Source organism: Scyliorhinus torazame, chromosome 8, assembly GCF_047496885.1.
Source record: "Scyliorhinus torazame isolate Kashiwa2021f chromosome 8, sScyTor2.1, whole genome shotgun sequence".
NCBI lineage: Eukaryota > Metazoa > Chordata > Chondrichthyes > Carcharhiniformes > Scyliorhinidae > Scyliorhinus > Scyliorhinus torazame.
In genome coordinates, this window is record NC_092714.1 from 187,053,218 (window position 1) to 187,074,378 (window position 21,161).

At 40.8% G+C, this 21,161-nt stretch overlaps 2 protein-coding genes across 11 annotated transcripts in view; one reads left to right on the forward strand and one right to left on the reverse strand.

Moving 5' to 3' along the window:
- Positions 1–3,756, forward strand: part of acot8 (acyl-CoA thioesterase 8) — a 36,555-nt gene extending 32,799 nt beyond the window's left edge. Inside the window, exons 6-7 of one of the 4 annotated variants that reach the window (XM_072514629.1) lie at positions 29–184; positions 1,560–3,756. In XM_072514629.1, coding sequence (XP_072370730.1) covers positions 29–147 — 119 coding nt within the window. In that variant the 3' untranslated portion in view covers positions 148–184; positions 1,560–3,756. Of the gene's footprint in view, positions 1–28 lie in introns of all 4 variants that reach the window. The other 3 variants (XM_072514628.1, XM_072514630.1, XM_072514627.1) reach the window with 3 other exon arrangements.
- Positions 3,347–21,161, reverse strand: part of snx21 (sorting nexin family member 21) — a 55,887-nt gene continuing 38,072 nt past the window's right edge. For all 7 annotated transcript variants that reach the window (XM_072514626.1, XM_072514619.1, XM_072514620.1 and 4 more), the window contains one exon: positions 3,347–11,677. In XM_072514626.1, the coding sequence (XP_072370727.1) occupies positions 11,006–11,677 (672 nt within the window). In that variant the 3' untranslated portion in view covers positions 3,347–11,005. The remainder of the gene's footprint in view (positions 11,678–21,161) is intronic.

Sequence of the window (21,161 nt, forward strand, 5' to 3'; positions counted from 1 at the left end):
AGCTTATGATCTTCTCACTCGTGTATAGGTGGTTGCAGAGGTCTGGTACAGGGTCGTCTCTGGAAGCAAAATGGAGTCTTGGCAGTTTCTTGTGCTCAAGAAGGAGTATTTTACGTGAAACCAACTCCCAGTGAAAGCAAGTTGTGACAAATGTCATGCATTTGCAGCATGTCTTCAATCTCAGGTACTGTGTAATTTGTCACGCGGTATTATAACATCTGTAATATATTAAAAATCCTGTGTTCGCATGTTCTGCATTAATTCCTATATCCACATTTACAATGAAAAGTGCCTATGTAAAATAATTACATTGTAACTGTATCCTTTTGCCAGTGTTGGCAATTTGACCCATTTCCCTATTCAGCCTGTACAGCAAATAAACTCCTCTAATTCCCAAATGTGATATAAACTGTGATTTAAAATTGAGTGCTACAGATTAAGGTTGAGGGTGCAAAAAATGTGTGGGACTTGTGATGCATTCTGGTGCTGAGGGTACAGATAAAGGCACATGAATTAAGCTGTGACTTAATGTGCCAGGTCCTGCCATCCATCATGTTTCTGAAAGAAGAACTTCAGTCCACCCCGAACATGGTCCCATGCACCTGAAGGATCACAGCCGGTGGAGGGGTGTCTGGAATTGTTTTTGGCTCCAACTTGTGCGGTGTCAGCAGTCAATACAGTGAAAGGCAATCTGGCCTCCCAGCTGACCAATACAGAGCCCAATAGGTATCTAGTAATGGTTTCCCAAAGACTTAAGCCTGCTTTCGTATCCAGTCAGGCCATGTTACTGACTACTGACCTGCTGCCTAGGCCCCGAGCTCTTGAAATCCGTGCCTCTACCTTGTCTTTTAAGAAAGTCCTTAAAACTACTCCTTTAACCAGACCTTTTGTCACCTGTCCTAATATCTCATATGTGGCTAGATGCCATATTTTGTTTTGTAATATTCCTATGACACACCTTGAGATTTTTTTAATGTTAAAATTTTAATATAAATTGTTCCAAGGGGCTGATCAGCCTTGCAGCATTCTGTTATAGCTAGGCGGCTGTAGACTTCATGAGTCCCTGGTCACAGTCACTTGCTCTTTTGGGAGACTGAGATCAGCCCATAGTGGCAGAGGCATCTGCCAGTGTCTCTCAAACCAAGGAACATTTCCCCAACACTACATAACCCAGAAGAGGTTCCCCAATTCCAGCATTTACTCTGGGATCAAAGACATGCAAATTTTATGACATTAACTAAGATACAAATTACATCTTTGCCTCCTCGCATTACCTACAGGTTATATTTGGGTCCTATTACTTGCGTGTATTGCCATGAGCAGCAAGCTAGTTAAATGCAGAATGCCACGTGGAACCATAGCCATTGGCAAATTTATTTTTCCTCTCTTGAAGGTGTTGGGTTGTAATTGCATAGCTATCAGCTGCCCTCTGGTAATTGGTAAATGATTGTTTCTTGTGTGTAAGCTTGGACAGTGACTGTGCAAGCTATTTGACTGGGGGAAAAAGCCATGTCCAAACCCAAGCCTGTGCTTGATATACCCTTATGTGCACTTTGCAGCTGGACACGAGAAGGAATAGGAATTTGCCTACCGCCGCTATCAAAACCCTCAGCATGTGGGCCCAAATGGCCTTGCCTGTGATCAGCTAACAACACAGGTCAAGAAATGCATCTCTAGTCTCTCAGTCTGTATGGCTTAGTAATGTTAATGCATAAAGGTCTTCAGTCTACTGGGGTATTTTATAGACTAGTTATTGTGGTTTAGCTATGATTCAACAATTCATTCAGCAAAGGATTCAGAAAAATTATTAAATCTAGAGGATGAATTTTGAATCTCCTTGTAACTAAATCATTTGAGCAGCATGTATGTTTGTACATTCCATGTAAAGAATCCCACTGCAAGACATAAGAACTAGGAGCAGGAGGAGGCCATCTGGCCCCTCGAGCCTGCTCCGCCATTCAATGAGATCATGGCTGATCTTTTGTGGACTCAACTCCACTTTCCGGCCCGAACACCATAACCCTTAATCCCTTTATTCTTCAAAAATCTTTAACATACATTGTTAAATGATGTTTTTATTTTAAAAAGTGCCTGTGCTGGTTGTGGCTTTATTGTATTCTTTTTGTGAATAGTCAATGTGCAGTGTCAGATCTGCTCAGCTTAAATATATCTAGAGCCTGTTTCTGGCTTTTGCAGTTTCAATTCATCAATTGTCAGCACAAAACACAGTTCCTGTTTTCCGGACCAATGTTCTTTGTGCAAATGATGTGGAAGATATATAAAAATAAATTGAGTTATTTCACCAATGATTTTGCCATGATGTTTTAGCACATATTTTGCAATTACAGCACAAAGCCATTCAATCCATTCTTTAATATGCTGTTGCAAGCTCTTTAACAAACTCATAATTCCTTTTCCCTATTTAATACTAATACTTAAAATGAAACTGGATAATTATTTTTAAATGATTCTAGGTGAGGGATAGTGCATCTGACTTCCTCTTGTGTTTGTGATGATCCTTATTATGTCCTCTTGTTGCTTTTGCCCACCAATACAGAAGTAATCTATTGTTTACTCATAAAACCTTTCAGAATTCTGAAAACATGTATGAACTTTCCCCCTCAATGCTGTGTGTTCTGCACAGGGGTGGGGGAATCGATGCATTTATGTTTTGCTTTCTTACATCTTTCATTTCTTTCCATGCCTCTTAAGGTTGTTAAGTATACCTGGTAGGAGCATGAAGTGTTGGATTAATTTCTATTAAAGCTTCTGCACCTAACCTGCCTTGCGGGGGGAGGAAAGTGAGACTATATAATTAGCAGTCCTCTGTTCTTTCCTCATAGCATTGCAGATTTTTCCTTTGCACAGCCATTTCCGGTTTGAACGTAACTAACTAATTTGCCTCTGCCACACTCATTCAGGATGGATTAGTGCTGAACACCCATCTTTTGTGGTTATATTATTATTACACCTGGCACAGCCTTTGACTCATCAGTTGCTTTTGACAGTTCTGCCTCCCCAACATTTTTTTTCCTGTGGCGTTAGAAAATTGAATGTCTGTACTGCATTATTTGCACTGTCTCTAATCTAACCCAAAATATTAACATTTACATTTTTCTCTCTCCCATTCAAGATTGCGTGCTGATTGAAAAGGGATGTTTTTCAAATTGTGAGACTAAGATAAGCTTTAATAACTGTGGTGTCTGGGTAACCACCGAATTCAGCATTAATAGCTGGAACAAGATCATCTCCAATTCAATCTTGAATTTTCTGCATTATAAAGCCAATAGCCAAATTTACATTCTATTACATTCTATGTGAATTCATGTATTAAATAACTACTTGGAACTTTTTTCCTCCACTTTATTTTTGCCATCTTTATACATCAAAGCATCATACAGATATTTAATAGTATATATCTATTTAAACAAATGCAGATATATCAGAGACACAGGACGTGTGGAATATAAAACTCAAAGACTAACAACTGTTAGTTTGGCATACAGAAAATACTGGATACAGGGTACTCGAGGCACAGAAAAGTCCAAACAAAAAAATTTAACACTGAGAAACAGGAGATGAACCAACATACAGGGATTTTCAATTTGTACCTTGGTTCAACTCAATTTCCACTTGCCTTTTCTAAATTGTTCTAATATGCTCCTAGACACATACGATTCCTGATATTTAATGAAAAGAAAATTGTAATTGTTGATGACAAAAGTTATTCAATGTCTAATAAAATATAGCAAAATATTTTGAGACTTTTTGTATGAATCATTAAAATCTACTACATTTGAGACTTAATAAAACTATTAAAGTGCGTTTCAAACATGGTTCCCAGAAATAGGCGTGATAAGCCCTAGTGTGATATTCAGTTTAAAATGTTTTGAAAAAAGCTAAAGGTAGGCAGGAGAACATACATGTGCTTAAAAGTCAAGTGCTAGAGAAACACAAAATATGTCTTCTTGGGTAGCACTGTGGCTTCACAGCGCCAGGGTCCCAGGTTTGATTCCCAGCTGGGTCACTGTCTGTGCGGAGTCTGCACGTTCTCCCCGTGTCTGCGTGGGTTTCCTCCGGTTTCCTCCCACAGTCCAAAGACGTGCAGGTGAGGTGATTGGCCGTGATAAATTGCCCTTAGTGACCAAAAAGGTTACGAGGGGTTATTGGGTTACAGGGATAGGGTGGAAGTGAGGGCTTAAGTGGATCAGTGCAGACTTGATGGGCTGAATGGCCTCCTTCTGCACTATGTTCTATGTTCATAGAAGGAAATAATTTGCATTTATATATCGCCATGTGCCCATTCAGGATGTGCCAAACACTTAGGGAAATGCAAAAGTGTTTTTGCTCACAGTAAGGTCCCACAAACGATGAACTGAATGCAATCACCTATTTTTGTTTTTGGCTGAGGAATAAATATTAGCCAGAATTCCCTTGATGTCCAATGCAATGGACATTTTAATGTCCAGCTCTTAACTGCAATTTTGCTGAATTGTTTGCATTCTTGTTCATAGCTGTTGTTAATTAGTCAGATTCTTTGCTGACATTGGAGACCGGCATATTGAGTCTTAAACGGGAAAACCCATCCAGCCAAAATGAAACTGGCAGCACAGAAAATGTCATTGCCACACAAAGTGGAATTGTAGGAGAGAAAAATATCTTGGGGATAGCAAAAAAAGTGTGCGCCAAAATTTCTTTAAACAGTAAAGGTAGGAAGATAAAAATGAATCAAAAGGTCTAAACCGTGTCCTACCCTCCTGTGACCAGCCCTTTATAATTTTAATGGTCATTAAAATAACAGCAGCTACACAATACTATGTATTGCATCAAATGTAACCATATATGCAAATATATTCAGTTAGCATAGTGGAATGGATCTGTATATTGAGTGCAGTTATACAGTTGTTTTTGCGTCAATGAAAAGTGTGTGTGTGCACATCAAAACAGAAGTGATTTATGAAAGCATGAAACACAATTTTAGGCTCTCTGGAAAGTTAACTTGGTATTTGAACTCGCATCAACTGCAGCATAATTCCCACTCAGTGCAAATCAACATTTAAGAAGTGTCCAGGTGATTTGTTTATCCTTTTGGGAATTTCAAAAAGCACATTACTAATAATTTAGAACTTCGTCTGTGCACCTCAGGCATGAAAAGTGAGTCACTTGGTGTGAAATGTCATATATTCATCTAGATGCATTGCAACTGACTTGACTGACCCAGCTCACTGTTTACCCCATGTCACCTGCCTGAGTATAACGTGCTACAAACAATACCAGAGACAGATAGTTGTACCATAACTTAGTTTTAACATTTTGAAGGAAATGACTACTGGCCATGGATGGTTTAAAATGTGCTGTGTTCTTTAATAATTGACAATATTTGAGGGTGTCACTTTTAAGGACTGGATTGAAAGCGAGATACTTTACTTTAGTGAATCTAGTGTAGCTCAAATACAAGAAAGGAGTTGATGTAAAAGAGCCAGGAAAACTAATCGTCTGCAATTCTGTGGTTAACTCAAAAACGAAACTCATCCCACTAATGACTCCCTTTTTCACCCATTGATCAACCAAATTACCAGAACAAATCAAAAATCACTTTTTAAATTTATAACTCATGAGAAACTCTTCGGAATAAGTAGCTGGGCAGAGAGACAAGCGAGGATTTAATTTTTGTATAAACTGCATGTTGCTATCCAACTTTACTGGTAGAAGTTTTCACTATTGCTTTTAAGGGAGAATTTTCTCTGACTTTATGTAACCTTGGCAAAGATGCAAGATTAGAATTACAATTGAAGGGACTTTATTCGAAGATGTACAGTGTTTTACTAGAAGTAACAAAACCTACCTTGTAAGAGATCGTTCAGTTAATTGGAAGCTTGATCTCTGACAAAAACTTCACACTAAGCTCAGACTGCTATTTGGGACCATTTTTGCAAGTCAGTCTGATAATGCAGTGCAGTAGAAAAACCATCAACTTTTAAGGTCTTATTGCGCAGCTTTCAGGATATGTTTAATATGCTCTCACTGCAAACTCATTGTTGATCTACGGCTTCATGGTATTAGAAACTTAAAGCACACTTTTTTGTAAACAATTGGTAAATCTCGAACACAAAAGTTCAACTGCCAAGATTCATGACACAATGATATGTTAAATTGAAAAATAATCCGAACTTTACAGTTAAATTAAGAACATGGAATGATGCATGCTTTGAACGTGACCATATTTCATGATTTTATACAAGAAGCTTTCTCATAATCTAAAGTTCAATTTGGCCTTTTAAACAAAAGAAATTGCCTCATAATTTTCCAGATCATGTTTTCACTAGTACAGGATTTATACAATGTACTGTTTTGGCTGTTAGACTGGAACTGGGTCTGATCTTCAAAAAAATTTTAATTATAAAAGACTGTTCACGAAAGCAAGGTGTTAGGAATTTGGGCAATTAACAAGGTTAACAGCGAATTTGAGATGCAAACAAATTAACAGACAAGTAACAACACTTACAGGCGTCTCGCAGAATAATGAGATGTGATTTACCCAATAACAAGATTAACAGACATCCAGAGTCATTGAGGTACAAATAGCCAGATCAGGAACATTGTTTACCAAAGATCAGTGGGGGTATAAATGTTTATGACAGCTGAATCGGCAGGGATAGCAATGAGACTTAACACTAACTGCGAGCACCCTCATTGGAGTAGCAGACTAGTTCTCCAACCAACAGTCAGATAGGCCAGTTCCATCTATGATCCAAGTCACAGAAGCCTCTTCCATATAACAGTTTTTTTTAAGAGCCAGTAAAAGATGCAGAACCAAGATGAGATGTTTAAAGACTTGGTCACCAAAGTGGTATAGTGTAGGAACTATCCGTTGGATTTGACCTAGAGATTTACTAAAATTGGATGTTGCTTGGAAAAAGGGATGAGTCAGTTCAGGAAGCGTGGGTATACTTTGGCAACAAGAGATAAAATGGTGTGTTTAGTTATTAATATACTTAAGTGTAATAGTGCATATTAATCCTTCGTCATGTGTTTTTTTCCTTTCACGTTAATAAATATTTTGTAGTAATTGTTTACACAACGACTGGTCTGTTTCCTCATTGGATTGTACGTTGTTCGTTCCTCACATTATTCCAAACATCACTAAGAATCAGTGTTTCAAGTTATCCTTCATGGGTTCGAGACAGCAGATAACATCAGCGGATTTCTTAACACAAGGTTAGTAACATAAACTGTATAATGATCCAGCTGTGAAGTATATTTAGGAGTGCATGATCCCCACTACTGATGTGCAGTTTGACCACAGCCCAATGTTTTTTTTTAAAACAATATACAAATAATAACAGTTCATTTAGATATGTTGGCCCTCAATTTGCAGAAGTATCTGCGCATGTATAAAACTGACGATCAATGGTGAATGTACAGTCTCAAACTCAACTATTCTCATTGATGGACAATTGTTTTACATTCAAATATTCACTTCTCAAAGCACACATATATATTTGCCACGTTCTGACATATGATTCAATTGAAAGAACGGCTTTGATATATATTTTATGCAATGGCACAGAAATAAAATGCAGTCATATTCCGTACAAGCAATGAGCCACTAGTTCTAAATAATAAATAAACTACATTTGTCAGGGTCAGGTAATTACTTCAGGTCGTGCTTCATTGCCACCTGCAGTTAGCTTGCACTGTACCAATTCCACTCTTGCCACATGTGGCCAGGTTAGGGGGTGGTAACTATTAAGCATAATAAGCCAAAGGCTTTTGGTAACAATTACTGCTTCTAAATGGTTATCAGTTTCATAACCTATTTATTTTTTTAGGCACCTCACCAACAATTCCAGGAACTGAACCAAGAAGCTGAAAAGAGGATTCCCTCTTTTCGCCCAATAATGGAATACAGGCCAAAATACATCTAGACTTTAATTGAGGGTGTGCCATGTGGTAGGCTGGTCTCATCAGTGGCAGGAGTGCGAGTCCAGACAGTAGGACAAATGGAGGCAGCAAAGGTTCCTGCTTCTAGTCACTGTTGTTGGAAGTGCATGTCCAAGGGCAATAGGCAAGGCTACCCAACTGTAATAAACATACTGTAGAACTTCACACAAGTGTAGTCAAAGGGTTCACAGCATGTAGGCAAAGAAAGAGCAAAGGGCAAAAACTGGAGAAGGCAAGAAAATATTCCCTTGTAAATAGGATAACAAAGACAGAGTGATCATACCTCAAACAACAGGAATAAATCCTGACTATGAGCTTGCCATACTGAGGAATTTAATATCATAGTTCACCCAAGTGATGGACAGTGTCTCAGCATTTAAATGACTGTGGTCCTTGGAGAGCAGAAAAATAAAATAAGCGGAGAGTTGTGGAGGGAGTAGGGGCTGGAACCTACCCATCTGCCAAACAATGGACTGGTCTAACCTGCTTGATGCAGACTTTAAGATGCTTATTTCATGGACTTTTATGAGAAAAGAACATTTTAGAGATAAAGAACTAGAGGTTTATGAGATTGCCTTCCATCCTCCACAATATAACTAATGCAGTTCGTATTTTGGGTGGGGAAAAGGGAAAAATCTTCTCAGAAAAACACAAGATTAGAATTAATAACAATTTTTTAAAGATGTAATGACCTATTCAAATCTCTTCAGTATTTGACAATTACAATTATGGACTAATCCAATGGAAGTGCATGGTCGGTGACACCCTCTTGGGGCACTGTACCTGGATGAGGAGGAATGGCTTGTTGCCTTTTAGTTAGTGTTTTAATATCAAAACATCTATTTTCCCATTAACTCCCTTTGCAAGAGCCAGACTTTAAATACTTATGACACACACACTCATGACTCAAACTCCACAGCTCTTAATGAATACCAATCCGCTTTCAGTGCATGGACATAGCTATAGACAAATTTAGCTCAGAGTTTAATGATTTCAAGAACTTTAAACTTTTTCTAGTGAATAACAACAATGTTTTTTAACTTCTAAACTGGCCCTATAAAGTGTTGAAGCAGGAGCCCAGGTTTTCAATTATTCAGTTTCTCAAAGGAAGTTGATTTCAGAACTGCATAATCAATTGATGAGCAATCTTCCACATAATGAAACTCTATAACCAATGTTCCTCCATATTGCAGATTTGTCATCGTGGCTAGGTACAGTTCAGGGGTCAAGCATTTCTGCTCCAGGAAAGGAACTTTCCAAATTGCTCCATGAAAATAAATGACCCAATTCACTAATAAACATGGACCCATTGCTGGTTTGCATTGGTTTAGCTGCCTTCAGTCAGTACAGCAGGTGGAGAACTGCACATTAGCCTAGTCTCACAGGAAGGGGGGGGGGGGGGGGGCTTAGTTTAAAAATAAGCCAATTCTTCTGATCATTACCCCATGGACCTGGTGAAAAGGATGGTCTGTGGAGGATGAAATTAGGCTTAATTTTGATGCCACCTAGTGTCAAATAGCTTTCTGATAGTCATTCAATTATAACCATTTAGCTGTGAAAATCACCAGCCTAATTGATGGCTGGAATTTTGCACAGTGACATTAACCGCATCCCCACCCCCACTGAAAGGTTGTGGCGGGGCAAGCCTGTCTGCACAGGGCTGGGAATCCTATCTGTCAAGAATAAGCGTTTATAACTCGTCACCTTCTTGAACCCTACTTGTACATACAAATTGCAAAAGGTGGGTCCACTACAGATTACAATGCAATAAAAGGAAGTCAGAATACAATATAAATACTTACAAATTCTTTTCCATCATTCAATTGACTGGCTTCTCATTATAAACACTCAAACTGCAATATCTCCATATAAAAATGCCATATGTTGCCTGCTGTAAAGAAAATATCCTCTTTCTGATATTCTGCAGATAGTTCAGGTTTAGCAGTTGGATATATGGTGTCTAAGTGGACCTGCTCCTTTTTACTGTTCGCTCTTCCATTGTGAAGAACTCTGATTTTCTTTCTGCCTCTCTCTGTACGTATTTAAACCTGGTCGAAGTTGTCTTCACTTCGCAGGTTGTAATTCATATTCGTCACAGTCGACTGAAACAAGCTCAAAGGGCACTTATCTGCTTTTCTCAATTCCCCCATGTTTGGGCTGTAGCTCCACAGGCTGTAGCAGCTTTTCATTACTTCACCCAAGGGGCAATTTGTTTCGGTGGGCTTAACCCATTGAGTGTTGACAGTGAGGGTGTTACCAGCAGCCGATCCTCTCCTTATCCAATGTCTACAGATGACATTAAGGCCAATTGTGGCCCCAGCTGAGAACAGCTACTCCATGCAGATGGGAGGTGAATCATGGTGCCATCCTAAGTCAATATTGCTCAGTAGCAGTACGTATCTTTATTTACTTTTTCAGGAAATAACAACTTCAAATATAGCACTCGTTCCCCTCTGCCCAGCCAGCCCGATTTGACTGTAGAAAACCCTGGAGTAGTTTTGTTCAATATGAAGAGCAAATAATGTACAGTAAGTATTAAGAATTAGAAGCAAGGTTTAGAAACAAGGCACATCAATCAATTGACGATGAGCTCCAAATCACTGCAAAAGAGATGCAAGAAATGTTACTGAACAGGTCCCAATATTGCAATAGCGCTGGAACTTTGTCAGGAATTCACCCAGCATTGCAAGCTTAACCCATTTAATTTCTAAAGAACATAGACATCATGTTACATTTACATCAGCCTGGGGTGCACTGTCAAATGTGTCTTTTGAACCAGGAGAGATTAGAATCACATTATTATAGGTGAGTCACAAGCAGATCTTCCATTGAAGATGATTTACACCACCTATATTATACCATAGCTCCCCGATGTGACTATTTTCTGTGATACTATTCAGAGATGCTGCATACAATACACAATAAAGTGGAGCTGGTTTGACTAAACTTTGATTCCTTTTAAAGTTCTTGCAGATATGAAACAAAACATTTTAATAAAACTGCTGAAATTTTGCCAGAGAAGCCCCCTCCATCCGTCATGTAGCATCAAGCTGTATCCAATTCACTCTAAAAAATCTTTAATAAGATGTTCTTTAAGACTAGGTTGATTTAAAACATCTATCCCTGCTTCTTGGATTTGCTGAAGTTTGGCTTCAGACTCACGTTTATCCTTAGCTATTTTCCAGGAGAGTCTGATATTGGAATGAAGTAAAGGCACGAGTAATGGATGATTTTCCTGGTTGTTTATGGTCTGTAAGGCCTGTTCACAGTATGTCTGGGCCTCGTCCAAGCGATCCAGTTCTTGGTAACAAACCGAAATAGAAGCTTGAGTGAAAAGTAAGTGCTCAGTGTCCAAGGAGCACAGCTTCTGCTGCAGGTGAAAAGCATTGACCAGTGTCTCCAGAGCATCCTCACACATACCCCCACGCAATAATCCCTGGCCCGCTTTTAAATCTCGGAGATAAAAGAACTCCAGGAAAACTTTGGACTTGCAAATGTCCGCAATTGAGTGGATGTGCTGGAGGTACTGTTCAAACGCCCGGCTGCGTTTGGCTATGGTTTCATGTGTGAAGTTTCTCCGGATTATCTTCTTTGGAAACACCACGTTACCCATTTCCTCTTTGAAATGTTTGTGGAGTTCCACATTCAATTTTGCAAAGTCTGTGTATCGCCGAATAATCAATGCCTTGTTATCATCAAAGCTGCCCGACTTTATAACATGTATGGTATAGGCCTGTGGGAAAGGGAGAAAATTTGTTAACTGTATTCTTAAAAGGCACATGCTACAATCTTTAACAATGCAGAATATGTTTGCAATGTATAAGGTATGCTTGCAATGCCTTTCCCCGGCATACGGGAACTATAATCACTCTTTATTGCTATTGGTGACACTCTTGCCTCAGAGTTAAAAATTTTGCACACAAAATCTATGTTGGCTCTGCAGTGCAGCACTGAGTGTTGTCCCTACAGTTTTCAAGATGGCACATTAATACCTCTTCTGCCTCTTCAAGTAGATGGAAGAGGGTGCAAGGTACTACTTTGAAGGGAAATTCTCCTGGTGTCTTGGTCAATATTTATCCTTCAATCAATAGCTCAAACAGATTATTTGGTCAATATAGGGTACTGCTGTGTGAAAATTGGGTGCCATGTCCCATGCCATTCATGACATACGATAAAAGTACTTCATTGTGTTATGGGCCAGGGTTTAGAGAACCCCAAAGTGTATCATGGAGTTCACCTGACCCACAACTTTTAATAGATTGTGGTATGGAGAGAACATGGCCCACTCTACAGGCGTGGTACAGCAGAAATGGAAAAGTATTTTTTAAAGCAAAACAATGTTTATTCTATGAACTCAAGTTAACCTTTTTAAAACATAGAGTGAACATCTTAGCAACCATCAATTCAAATATAACCCCCAAAGAATACAACACTAAGTAATCCTTAATAACTTCCCAAATAACATCCAGAAGACAAAAGAAACACCTTTTAACAGAAGCATATCAGGTTTACATTCACTACATTTATAATACTTAATTCACCAAATGATCAAGAGATAGTCTTTTCATGGCAGAGACAACAGCAGTACGCCTGCTTTGTCTGGCTTCAGCTCCAACACTGAAAACGAAACCAGAAAAACACAGACACACCCAAGCTTTTCTCAAAGTGAAACTAAAAAGCAGAGCCAGAGCTCAGCTCCACCCACACTCTGACATCACTGCAGTAACATGAGCAGACAGACATTTCTTAAAGTGACATTTTCATGACACCTCCGCCCAAGAAAGAAAAACCCATCGACTGCAAGATGGTTTCATTTTTCACCTTTTCACTATCCTTTAAGAAATGCACACATTAAATATACGTCCTAGTTTCAAAAAGCAACACACGCAAACAGGTATAATATAGTCCATTTTTTTTTTGCTCTTCCTCCTCCAACTGAAATCCTTCTTGATTGAGTCTCTTTGAATAAGAAGGTCTCTGCACAATCCGTCCATTTCTCTATGCCTCGGCATTTCTCTTTAAAGTCAGGTACTTCAGTTCAATCTGATCACAGAGTCCCTTGCAATTCCCCAACACATGAGCATTGGTTATCACAGCTTTCAGGCAGTCAAATGCCTGTTGAAACTCCGCTGTCCATTGAAATTTTCGACGTTTCTTCAGCAAGTCCATCAGTGGAGCAACCACGCTACAAAACCTTTGCACAAATGTTTGATCAAATCATGCCAAGAAATCGCATTATTTCCCTTTGTCTCGAGGGTATCGAAACTCAAGGAAAGTGACTTGGGCTTTTCCAAATTCACTTTTGGCGAGGTTTACCACCAAATCCACCTCCTGAAGTCAATCGAATAACTCCATCAGATGTTTTAAAATGTTCTTTCCATGTCTGGCTGAAAATTACCAGATTGTCGATGTATACCGCACAATTGGGTAATCCTGAAACAACTTTGTTACGTTAACCGTTGAAATGTGGCTGTGGCGTTTTTCGTGCCAAATGGCATAACTTTGAATTGGTATATACCATCTGGAGTCACAAAAGCTGAAATCTCCTTCGCCCTTTCGGATAAAGGTACCTGCCAGTAACTTTTAAGTAAATCCAGTTTGGAAATAAAAGCGGACTGTCCCACTTTCTCAATGCAAACCTCCAAACATGGGCTAGGATAAGAGTCCGTTCTTGTAACTGCATTAACCTTTCTATAGTCCACACACAACCGTTGGGTACCGTCCGGTTTAAGTACCATCACTGTGGGTGAGCTCCATTGGCTGCAACCCACTACAATTATGTAATTTTTTAAGCATACTCTCAATCGTTTTGTTAACCTGTGCCAATTTTAAAGGGTTAAGTCTGTATGGAAGTTGCTTGATTGGAATAGTATTTCCCACATCTACATCATGTATAGCCATCTTAGTACTTCCCAATTTATCTTGACAAATATGTCCATGTGATATCAATAACTCTTTCAGGTCAGTCTGTTTTTCCTCAGGAAGATAACTCAACAATTTATCCCAATTTTTAAGAACATCCTCATTTCCCAATTTAATTTGAGGTATGTCAAATTCACAGTCATCTGGATTTGGTTCGTCACTTTTGAGTTAGAATCATTAAAACCTCCTTTTTCTCTCCTTCCCTTTCAAAGTACCTTTAAGCATATTCACATTACACACTCGGTGAGTCTCCTTCTATCTGGTGTTTTACCACATAATTCACCTGACTTAATTTCCTTTCAATCTGATAAGGTCCACAAAACCAAGTTTTTAAAGGCTCCCCTACCACTGGTAACAACACTAAAACTTTATCTCCACTGGCAAAACTACGAACTTTGGATTTCTTGTCCGCTACCCATTTCATTACATTTTGTGCAACTTTTAAATGTTCTCTGACCAATTCACCTGTTCTATTTAATCGTTCCCTAAAATTTGACACCTAATCCAATAATGTAATTTCCGATTTCTTAGTCACCAATTTTTCCTTAATCAATTTAAGTGGTCCTCTTACCTCATGACCATCAATGAGTTCAAAAGGACTGAATTTGGTTGACACATTAGGTGCATCTCTAATTGCAAACAGTCCGAATGGAATTCCATTATCTCAATCCTCTGAATAATCTTGACAATAAGCCCTCAACATTGTCTTTAATGTCTGATGCCACCTTTCGAACGCTCCCTGCGATTCTGGATGGTACGCAGTTGATTTAAATTGTTTTATTCCTAAACAATCCATAACTTCTTTGAATAACCTAGAGGTAAAATTTGATCCTTGATCCGATTTCTGTGGGTCGTTCATATCTAGTAAATTCAAGTAACTCCTCCACAATCCTTTTTAGCTGTAATATTACATACTGGAATGGCCTCTGGAAACCTAGTAGACACATCCATTATCGTCAAAAGATATTGATTCCCACTTTTTGTTTTAGGAAGCGATGCTACGCAATCAATTAGGACCCTTGTAAAAGGTTCCTCAAATGCTGGAATGGGTATTAAGGGCGCTGGTTTTATCACTGCTTGCGGTTTCCCTATCACTTGACATGTGTGACATGATCGACAAAATTTAATTACACCTTTATGTAGTCCAGGCCAATAAAAATGTTTTTGTATTTTAGCTTGAGTTTTCCTTATTCCCAAATGACCTCCCACTGGTACCTCATGTGCAACTCGCAACACCTCCTTTCCATACCCTACCGGCAATACTACTTGATGAACTTCTGCCCACTTTTCATCCGCCTGCATATGTTAAGGTTTCCATTTCCTTATTAAGACATCACTTTTACAGTAATAACACTCTGGTATACACTCAGATTCCTCTTCTGTGCATGCTTTCTGATACATCCGGTTTATTTCTACATCTTTCTGTTGTAACTCGGCCAATTTTCCTGAACGAAACATATCCGCCTCATCCTCCACCTGTTCTTTTTCAACCATCTGATCAAAAATCGTTTCTGTTAATTGCACTCCAACTTCATCTTCACACTTTGATTGATCCTCTTGTCTTAACCTGTGACTTTGCGACCTTGTTACTACACAATCCGGAAAAATTCCAGGATATTCGTCCTTCAACACTTCAGTTATCTGATTTTCCACTTGCTTATCAACCACAGTAGGTATCACTCCCACTTCCGATCCAACTATATCATTACCCAAGATAAACTGTATTCGTGGACAAGATAGTTTCTCTATTACTACTCCTATCACTTCACCACTCTTCACTGGATTTTCCAACCTTACCTTATATAATTGACACTACTCCTCTCACCCTGAATTCCACATATTACCACCTTTTCTGGCAACATGCTTCCCAGACTACATAATTCCTCATCTCTTACCATTAAATATTGACTAGCCCCTGTATCTCTGACAATTGTGACTTCTTTACCTGTTCCTCCTGATACACACGAGTAAACTTTACCCACACAAGTAAATTCTTTAAAGACATCTGGCACCTTCGTATCCCTCCCCTCTTGATCAGGCTGTACAATCTTTTGCACCTCCTTCACTTCACTTGGGCTTTCCTTTACCACTTTCACAAACCCCACTGTCTTATCCTGTTTTACCACATCAGCCTTCCCAGTGCTTTTCTTCAACCACCAACACTGTGACTTTACATGGTCTAGTTTATTACAGTGAAAACATTTGAAACTTTATTTTTTTCCACCCTCCTGGATTTCATTTTTAGTCTGAGGTACACTCCCCTTATTATCTCCCACCAGATCAACCTTTGCCTCTACCACTTGAGTATTTCTCATGTCCCCAGTTTCTATCCCTCACAGGCTGAAACTGATGTCGGAAACCAAGCTTTGATTTATGAACTAATTCATAATCATCTGCCATTTCTGCTGCTAATCTCGCAGTTTTAACCCTTTGCTCTTCCACATGAGTTCTCACTACATAAGGAATTGAATTTTTAAACTCCTCCAAAAGTATAATTTCTCGGAGAGCTTCATACGTTTGGTCGATTTTCAATGCCCTTATCCACCTATCAAAATTACTCTGTTTGATCCTTTCAAACTCCATGTATTTTTGACCAAATTCTTTCCTTAAATTTCTAAACCTTTGTCTGTAGGCTTCAGGCACTAGTTCATATGCACCCAAGATGGATTTTTTCACCTCCTCATACGTCCCAGATACCTCCTCTGGTAGTGATGCAAACACTTCACTAGCCCTACCTACCAGTTTTGTTTGAATCAGTAATACCCACATGTCTTGTTGCCATTTCATGTGTTTAGCGACCTTCTCAAATGAAATGAAAAAGGCTTCCACTTCCTTCTCGTCAAACCTTGGCAATGCTTGGACATATTTAAATAGATTCCCACCAAGCCTTCGACTATGAAGCTCTTTCTCACTATCCTTATCACTATCCTCCAACTGTACATTTCCCTTTACGTCTGCCAATTTTAACTGATGTCATGTTTCATGGCCATTTTCTGAAGTTCAAACTCTCTCTCTTTATCTTTTTCCCTGATCTGTATCTCCCTTTCTCTTTCTTTTTGTTCTGCTAGGACTATTCTTTCTTTTCTCCTTTCTTCTCTCTCCTTTTCTTTTTCCTCTCTTTCGTATTCAAGCTGTTTTAATTCTTTCTCACGTTCCATTTGTTTAAATTGTAACTGAATTTTTGCCATTTCCAATGAGTCAAACTGTATCTCAGGCAACTTTAAATGCTTGACCACCGCCATAATTACCTCACCTTTTCACATTTTGTCAGTTAATGTTAACTGCAATGTTTTTGCCAAATCTAACAGTCTGTTTTTAGTCTCTGTCCGTAAGGTACTGCGTGTGACCGTCTCCACCCCCAAAAACGTCAGAGCCTCTGAAAGAGCCATTGTCCACATCACACTCCCCACTTAAACTAAAATACCACCCCTGAAAAGCAACCACAATATGCTCACCCCTCACTGTCTTTAAGTTCACTAAGCCAATCCAATAGATAGACTTTTATCCCCCTCGAGCCCCCAATTTGTTATGGGCCAGGGGTTAGAGAACCCCAAAGTGTATCATGGAGTTCACCTGACCCACAACTATTAATAGATTGTGGTATGGGGAGCGCACGGCCCACTCTACAGGTGTGGTACAGCAGAAATGGAAAAGTATTTTTTAAAGCAAAACAATGTTTATTCTATGAACTCAAGTTAACCTTTTTAAAACATAGAGTGAACATCTTAGCAACCATCAATTCAAATATAACCCCTAAAGAATACAACACCCACGTAATCCTTAATAACTTCCCAAATAACATCCAGAAGACGAATGAAGCACATTTTAACAGAAGCACATCAGGTTTACATTCACTACGGAGTACATTTATAATTCTGAATTCATCAAATGATCAAGAGATAGTCTTTTCATGGCAGAGAAAACAGCAGTACACCTTTGTCTGGCTTCAGCTCCAACGCTGAAAACAAAACCAAAAAAACACACACCCAAGCTTTTCTCAACAACAATCTCTCCTTACAACAATCTGAGGTCCCTATCTGCTTCAAAAAGACGACCATCATCCCTGTACCAAAAAAAGTCAAACAGCATGCCTTAATGACTGTCGTTCAGTGGCTCTGACATCCATCATCATGAAGTGCTTCGAAAGGTTAGTCATGGCACGAATGGGAAGCACGGTAGCATTGTGGATAGCACAATTGCTTCACAGCTCCAGGGTCCCAGGTTCGATTCCGGCTTGGGTCACTGTCTGTGCGGAGTCTGCACATCCTCCCCGTGTGTGTGTGTGTGGGTTTCCTCCGGGTGCTCCGGTTTCCTCCCACAGTCCAAAGATGTGCAGGTTAGGTGGATTGGCTGTGATTAATTGACCTTAGTGTCCAAAATTGCCCTTAGTGTTGGGTGAGGTTACTGGGTTATGGGGATAGGGTGGAGGTGTTAACCTTGGGTAGGGTGCTCTTTCCAAAAGCCGGTGCAGACTCGATGGGCCGAATGGCCTCCTTCTGCACTGTAAATTCTATGATAAAGAATCAATTCCAGCCTCCCAGATAGCCTTGATCCACTACAGTTTGCCTACCGCTGCAACAGGTCCACAGCAGACGCCATCTCCATGGCTCTGCACTCTACCCTGGAACACCTAGATAACAAAGACATCCAAGTCAGACTCCTATTTATCAATTACAGCTCAGGTTGCAAGACCATCATTCCTACGAAACTCATCTCCAAACTCCGTGGCCTTGGCCTCGGCACCTCCATGTGTGACTGGATCCTGAACTGTCTAACCCACAGGCCACAATCAGTAAAGATAGGCAACAACACCTCCTCCACGATAATCCTCAACACCGGTGCCCCACAAGGCTGTGTCCTCAGCCCCCTACTATACTGCTTATACACCTATGACTCTGTGGCCAAATTCCCCTCCAACTCGATTTTCAAATTTGCTGATGACACCACCGTAGTGGGTCGGATTTCAAACAATGATGAGACAGTGTATAGGAATGAGATAGAGAATCTGGTGAACTGGTGCGACGACAGTAATCTCTCCCTCAATGTCAACAAAACGAAGAAGATTATCATCGACTTCAGGAAGCGTAGTGGAGAACATGCCCCTGACTTCAGGAAGCGTAGTGGAGAATATGCCCCTGTCTACATCAATGGAAACGAAGTAGAAAGGGTCGAGAGCTTCAAGTTTTTAGGTGTACAGATCATCAACAGCCTGTCTTGGTCCCCCCATGCTTACACTATAGTTAAGAAAGCCCACCAACGACTCTACATTCTCGGAAGACTAAGGAAATTTGGCATGTCAGCTTCGACCCTCACCAACTTCTACAGATGCACCATAGAAAGCATTCTTTCTGGCTGTATCACAGCTTGGTATGAGCCTGCTGTGCCAAGACCGCAGGAAACTACAAATGGTCGTGAATGTAGCCCAGTCCATCACGCAAACCAGCCTCCCATCCATTGACACTATCTATAATTCCCGCTGCCTCAGCAAGGCAGCCAGCATAATTAAGGACCCCATGCACCCCGGACATACTCTCTTCCACCTTCTTCCGCAAGGAAAAAGATACCAAAGTTTGAGGTCACGCACCAACCTGTCGTGTTGGATGTTCTGGTCTACAAACAGATCAACACGGCAGGAGATGGTGTAACTCTATTTTATTAACAACTCAACTGTAACAACATACTGTAAGCTTGGGTACGTGCATTACCAGCTTACCTGTGGACCCTGTCCTATCACTATCTAGGTGAGGCACTCAGCACATGGTGAATGTCTGAGAGGCAGGCTGTGAGCTCTGTGCTCTGAGCTGGCTGCTGCTAGAATGAGCGGGAACTCTCCTGTCCCCTGTCTTTATAGTGCGTGTGCTCTCACTGGTGATGTGCTGCGATGTTGTGTATGCTGATTGGTCCTACTGTATGTCCATCAGTGTGTCAGTGTGTGTGTGATTGCACCATGATATGCTGATGTATATCATGACATCCCCCCCTTTTCGCAAAGAATATGTGCCTACATGAGAATAAATAAAGTGTAGTGAGTGTGTCTGATCACGTGTGGGCATTATTTACATCAATATGTACATGTGGCTATGCTATATACACGGGAAGGTACTAGGTGCAGAGGAAAACTATGTTACACCAAGAACAAAACAAATGCTATTAACAAACGATGAAAAGCTCTTAAACAGTACGGCAGAACAAGTCAGTGAGTCCAATAGTGCAAGGTTTATAAATCAAGTCTTTGGGGTGGGTGACGAATTCGGGTTGACCGCCTCAAGTGTGGTTCAGGATCCACCGGCTGAGGAATGGGCCGGGCCACGGTCGAGTGAGGAGGATGCAGGGTATCTGGAAGCTCAACAAAGTCCATGTCAGGGACAACAGGAGGGCGTGGCACCGGTGCAGAATTTCGTAGCGAGCGTGGAACCAGACGAAGGGCACGCCGATTGCGGCGGCGAATGGAGCCATCAGGCAAACGAACCAGAAACGAGCGGGGAGCCACCTGTCTAAGAACCTCAGCGGTTGCCGACCAGCCACCCTCCGGAAGATGTATGCGGACATGATCTCCAGGCACCAGGGCAGGAAGATCAGTCGCCCGAGCATCATGAGCCGCCTTGTGTTGCTCACGCTCTTGTTGCATCCGCTGAAGTACCGGAGCATGGTCGAGGTCTGGGACGTGAATGGATGGCACAGTGGTCCTGAGGGTGCGACCCATAAGCAGTTGGGCCGGCGATAGGCCCGTGGACAGTGGGGCCGAGCGATAGGCCAGCAAGGCGAGGCAGAAGTCAGATTGTGCATCAGCAGCCTTGCAGAGGAGCCGTTTTACAATGTGGACGCCCTTCTCTGCTTTGCCATTTGACTGAGGGTGCAGGGGACTGGTCGTCACGTGTGCAAAGTTGATGCACTAGCGAAGGAAGACCATTCCTGACTCATGAAGCAGGGGCCATTTTCTGACATCACGGTGAGCGGAATGCCGTGGTGAGCAATGGTCTCCTTACAGGCTCGGATAACAGCCGATGACGTGGTGTCGTGCAGGCATATTACCTCAGGATAGCTGGAAAGGTAGTCGATGATGATGATGTAGTCCCTGCCGAGCGCATGGAACAGGTCCACGCCCACCTTCGACCAGGGGGATGTGACCAACTCATGGGGCTGAAGGGTCTCACGTGGTTGTGCCGGCTGGAACCGCTGACAGGTGGGGCAATTGAGCACAGCGTTGGCAATGTCCTCATTTATTCCCGGCCAGTATACAGCCTCTCGGGCCCTCCGTCGGCACTTCTCCACACCGAGATGGCCTTCGTGCAGCT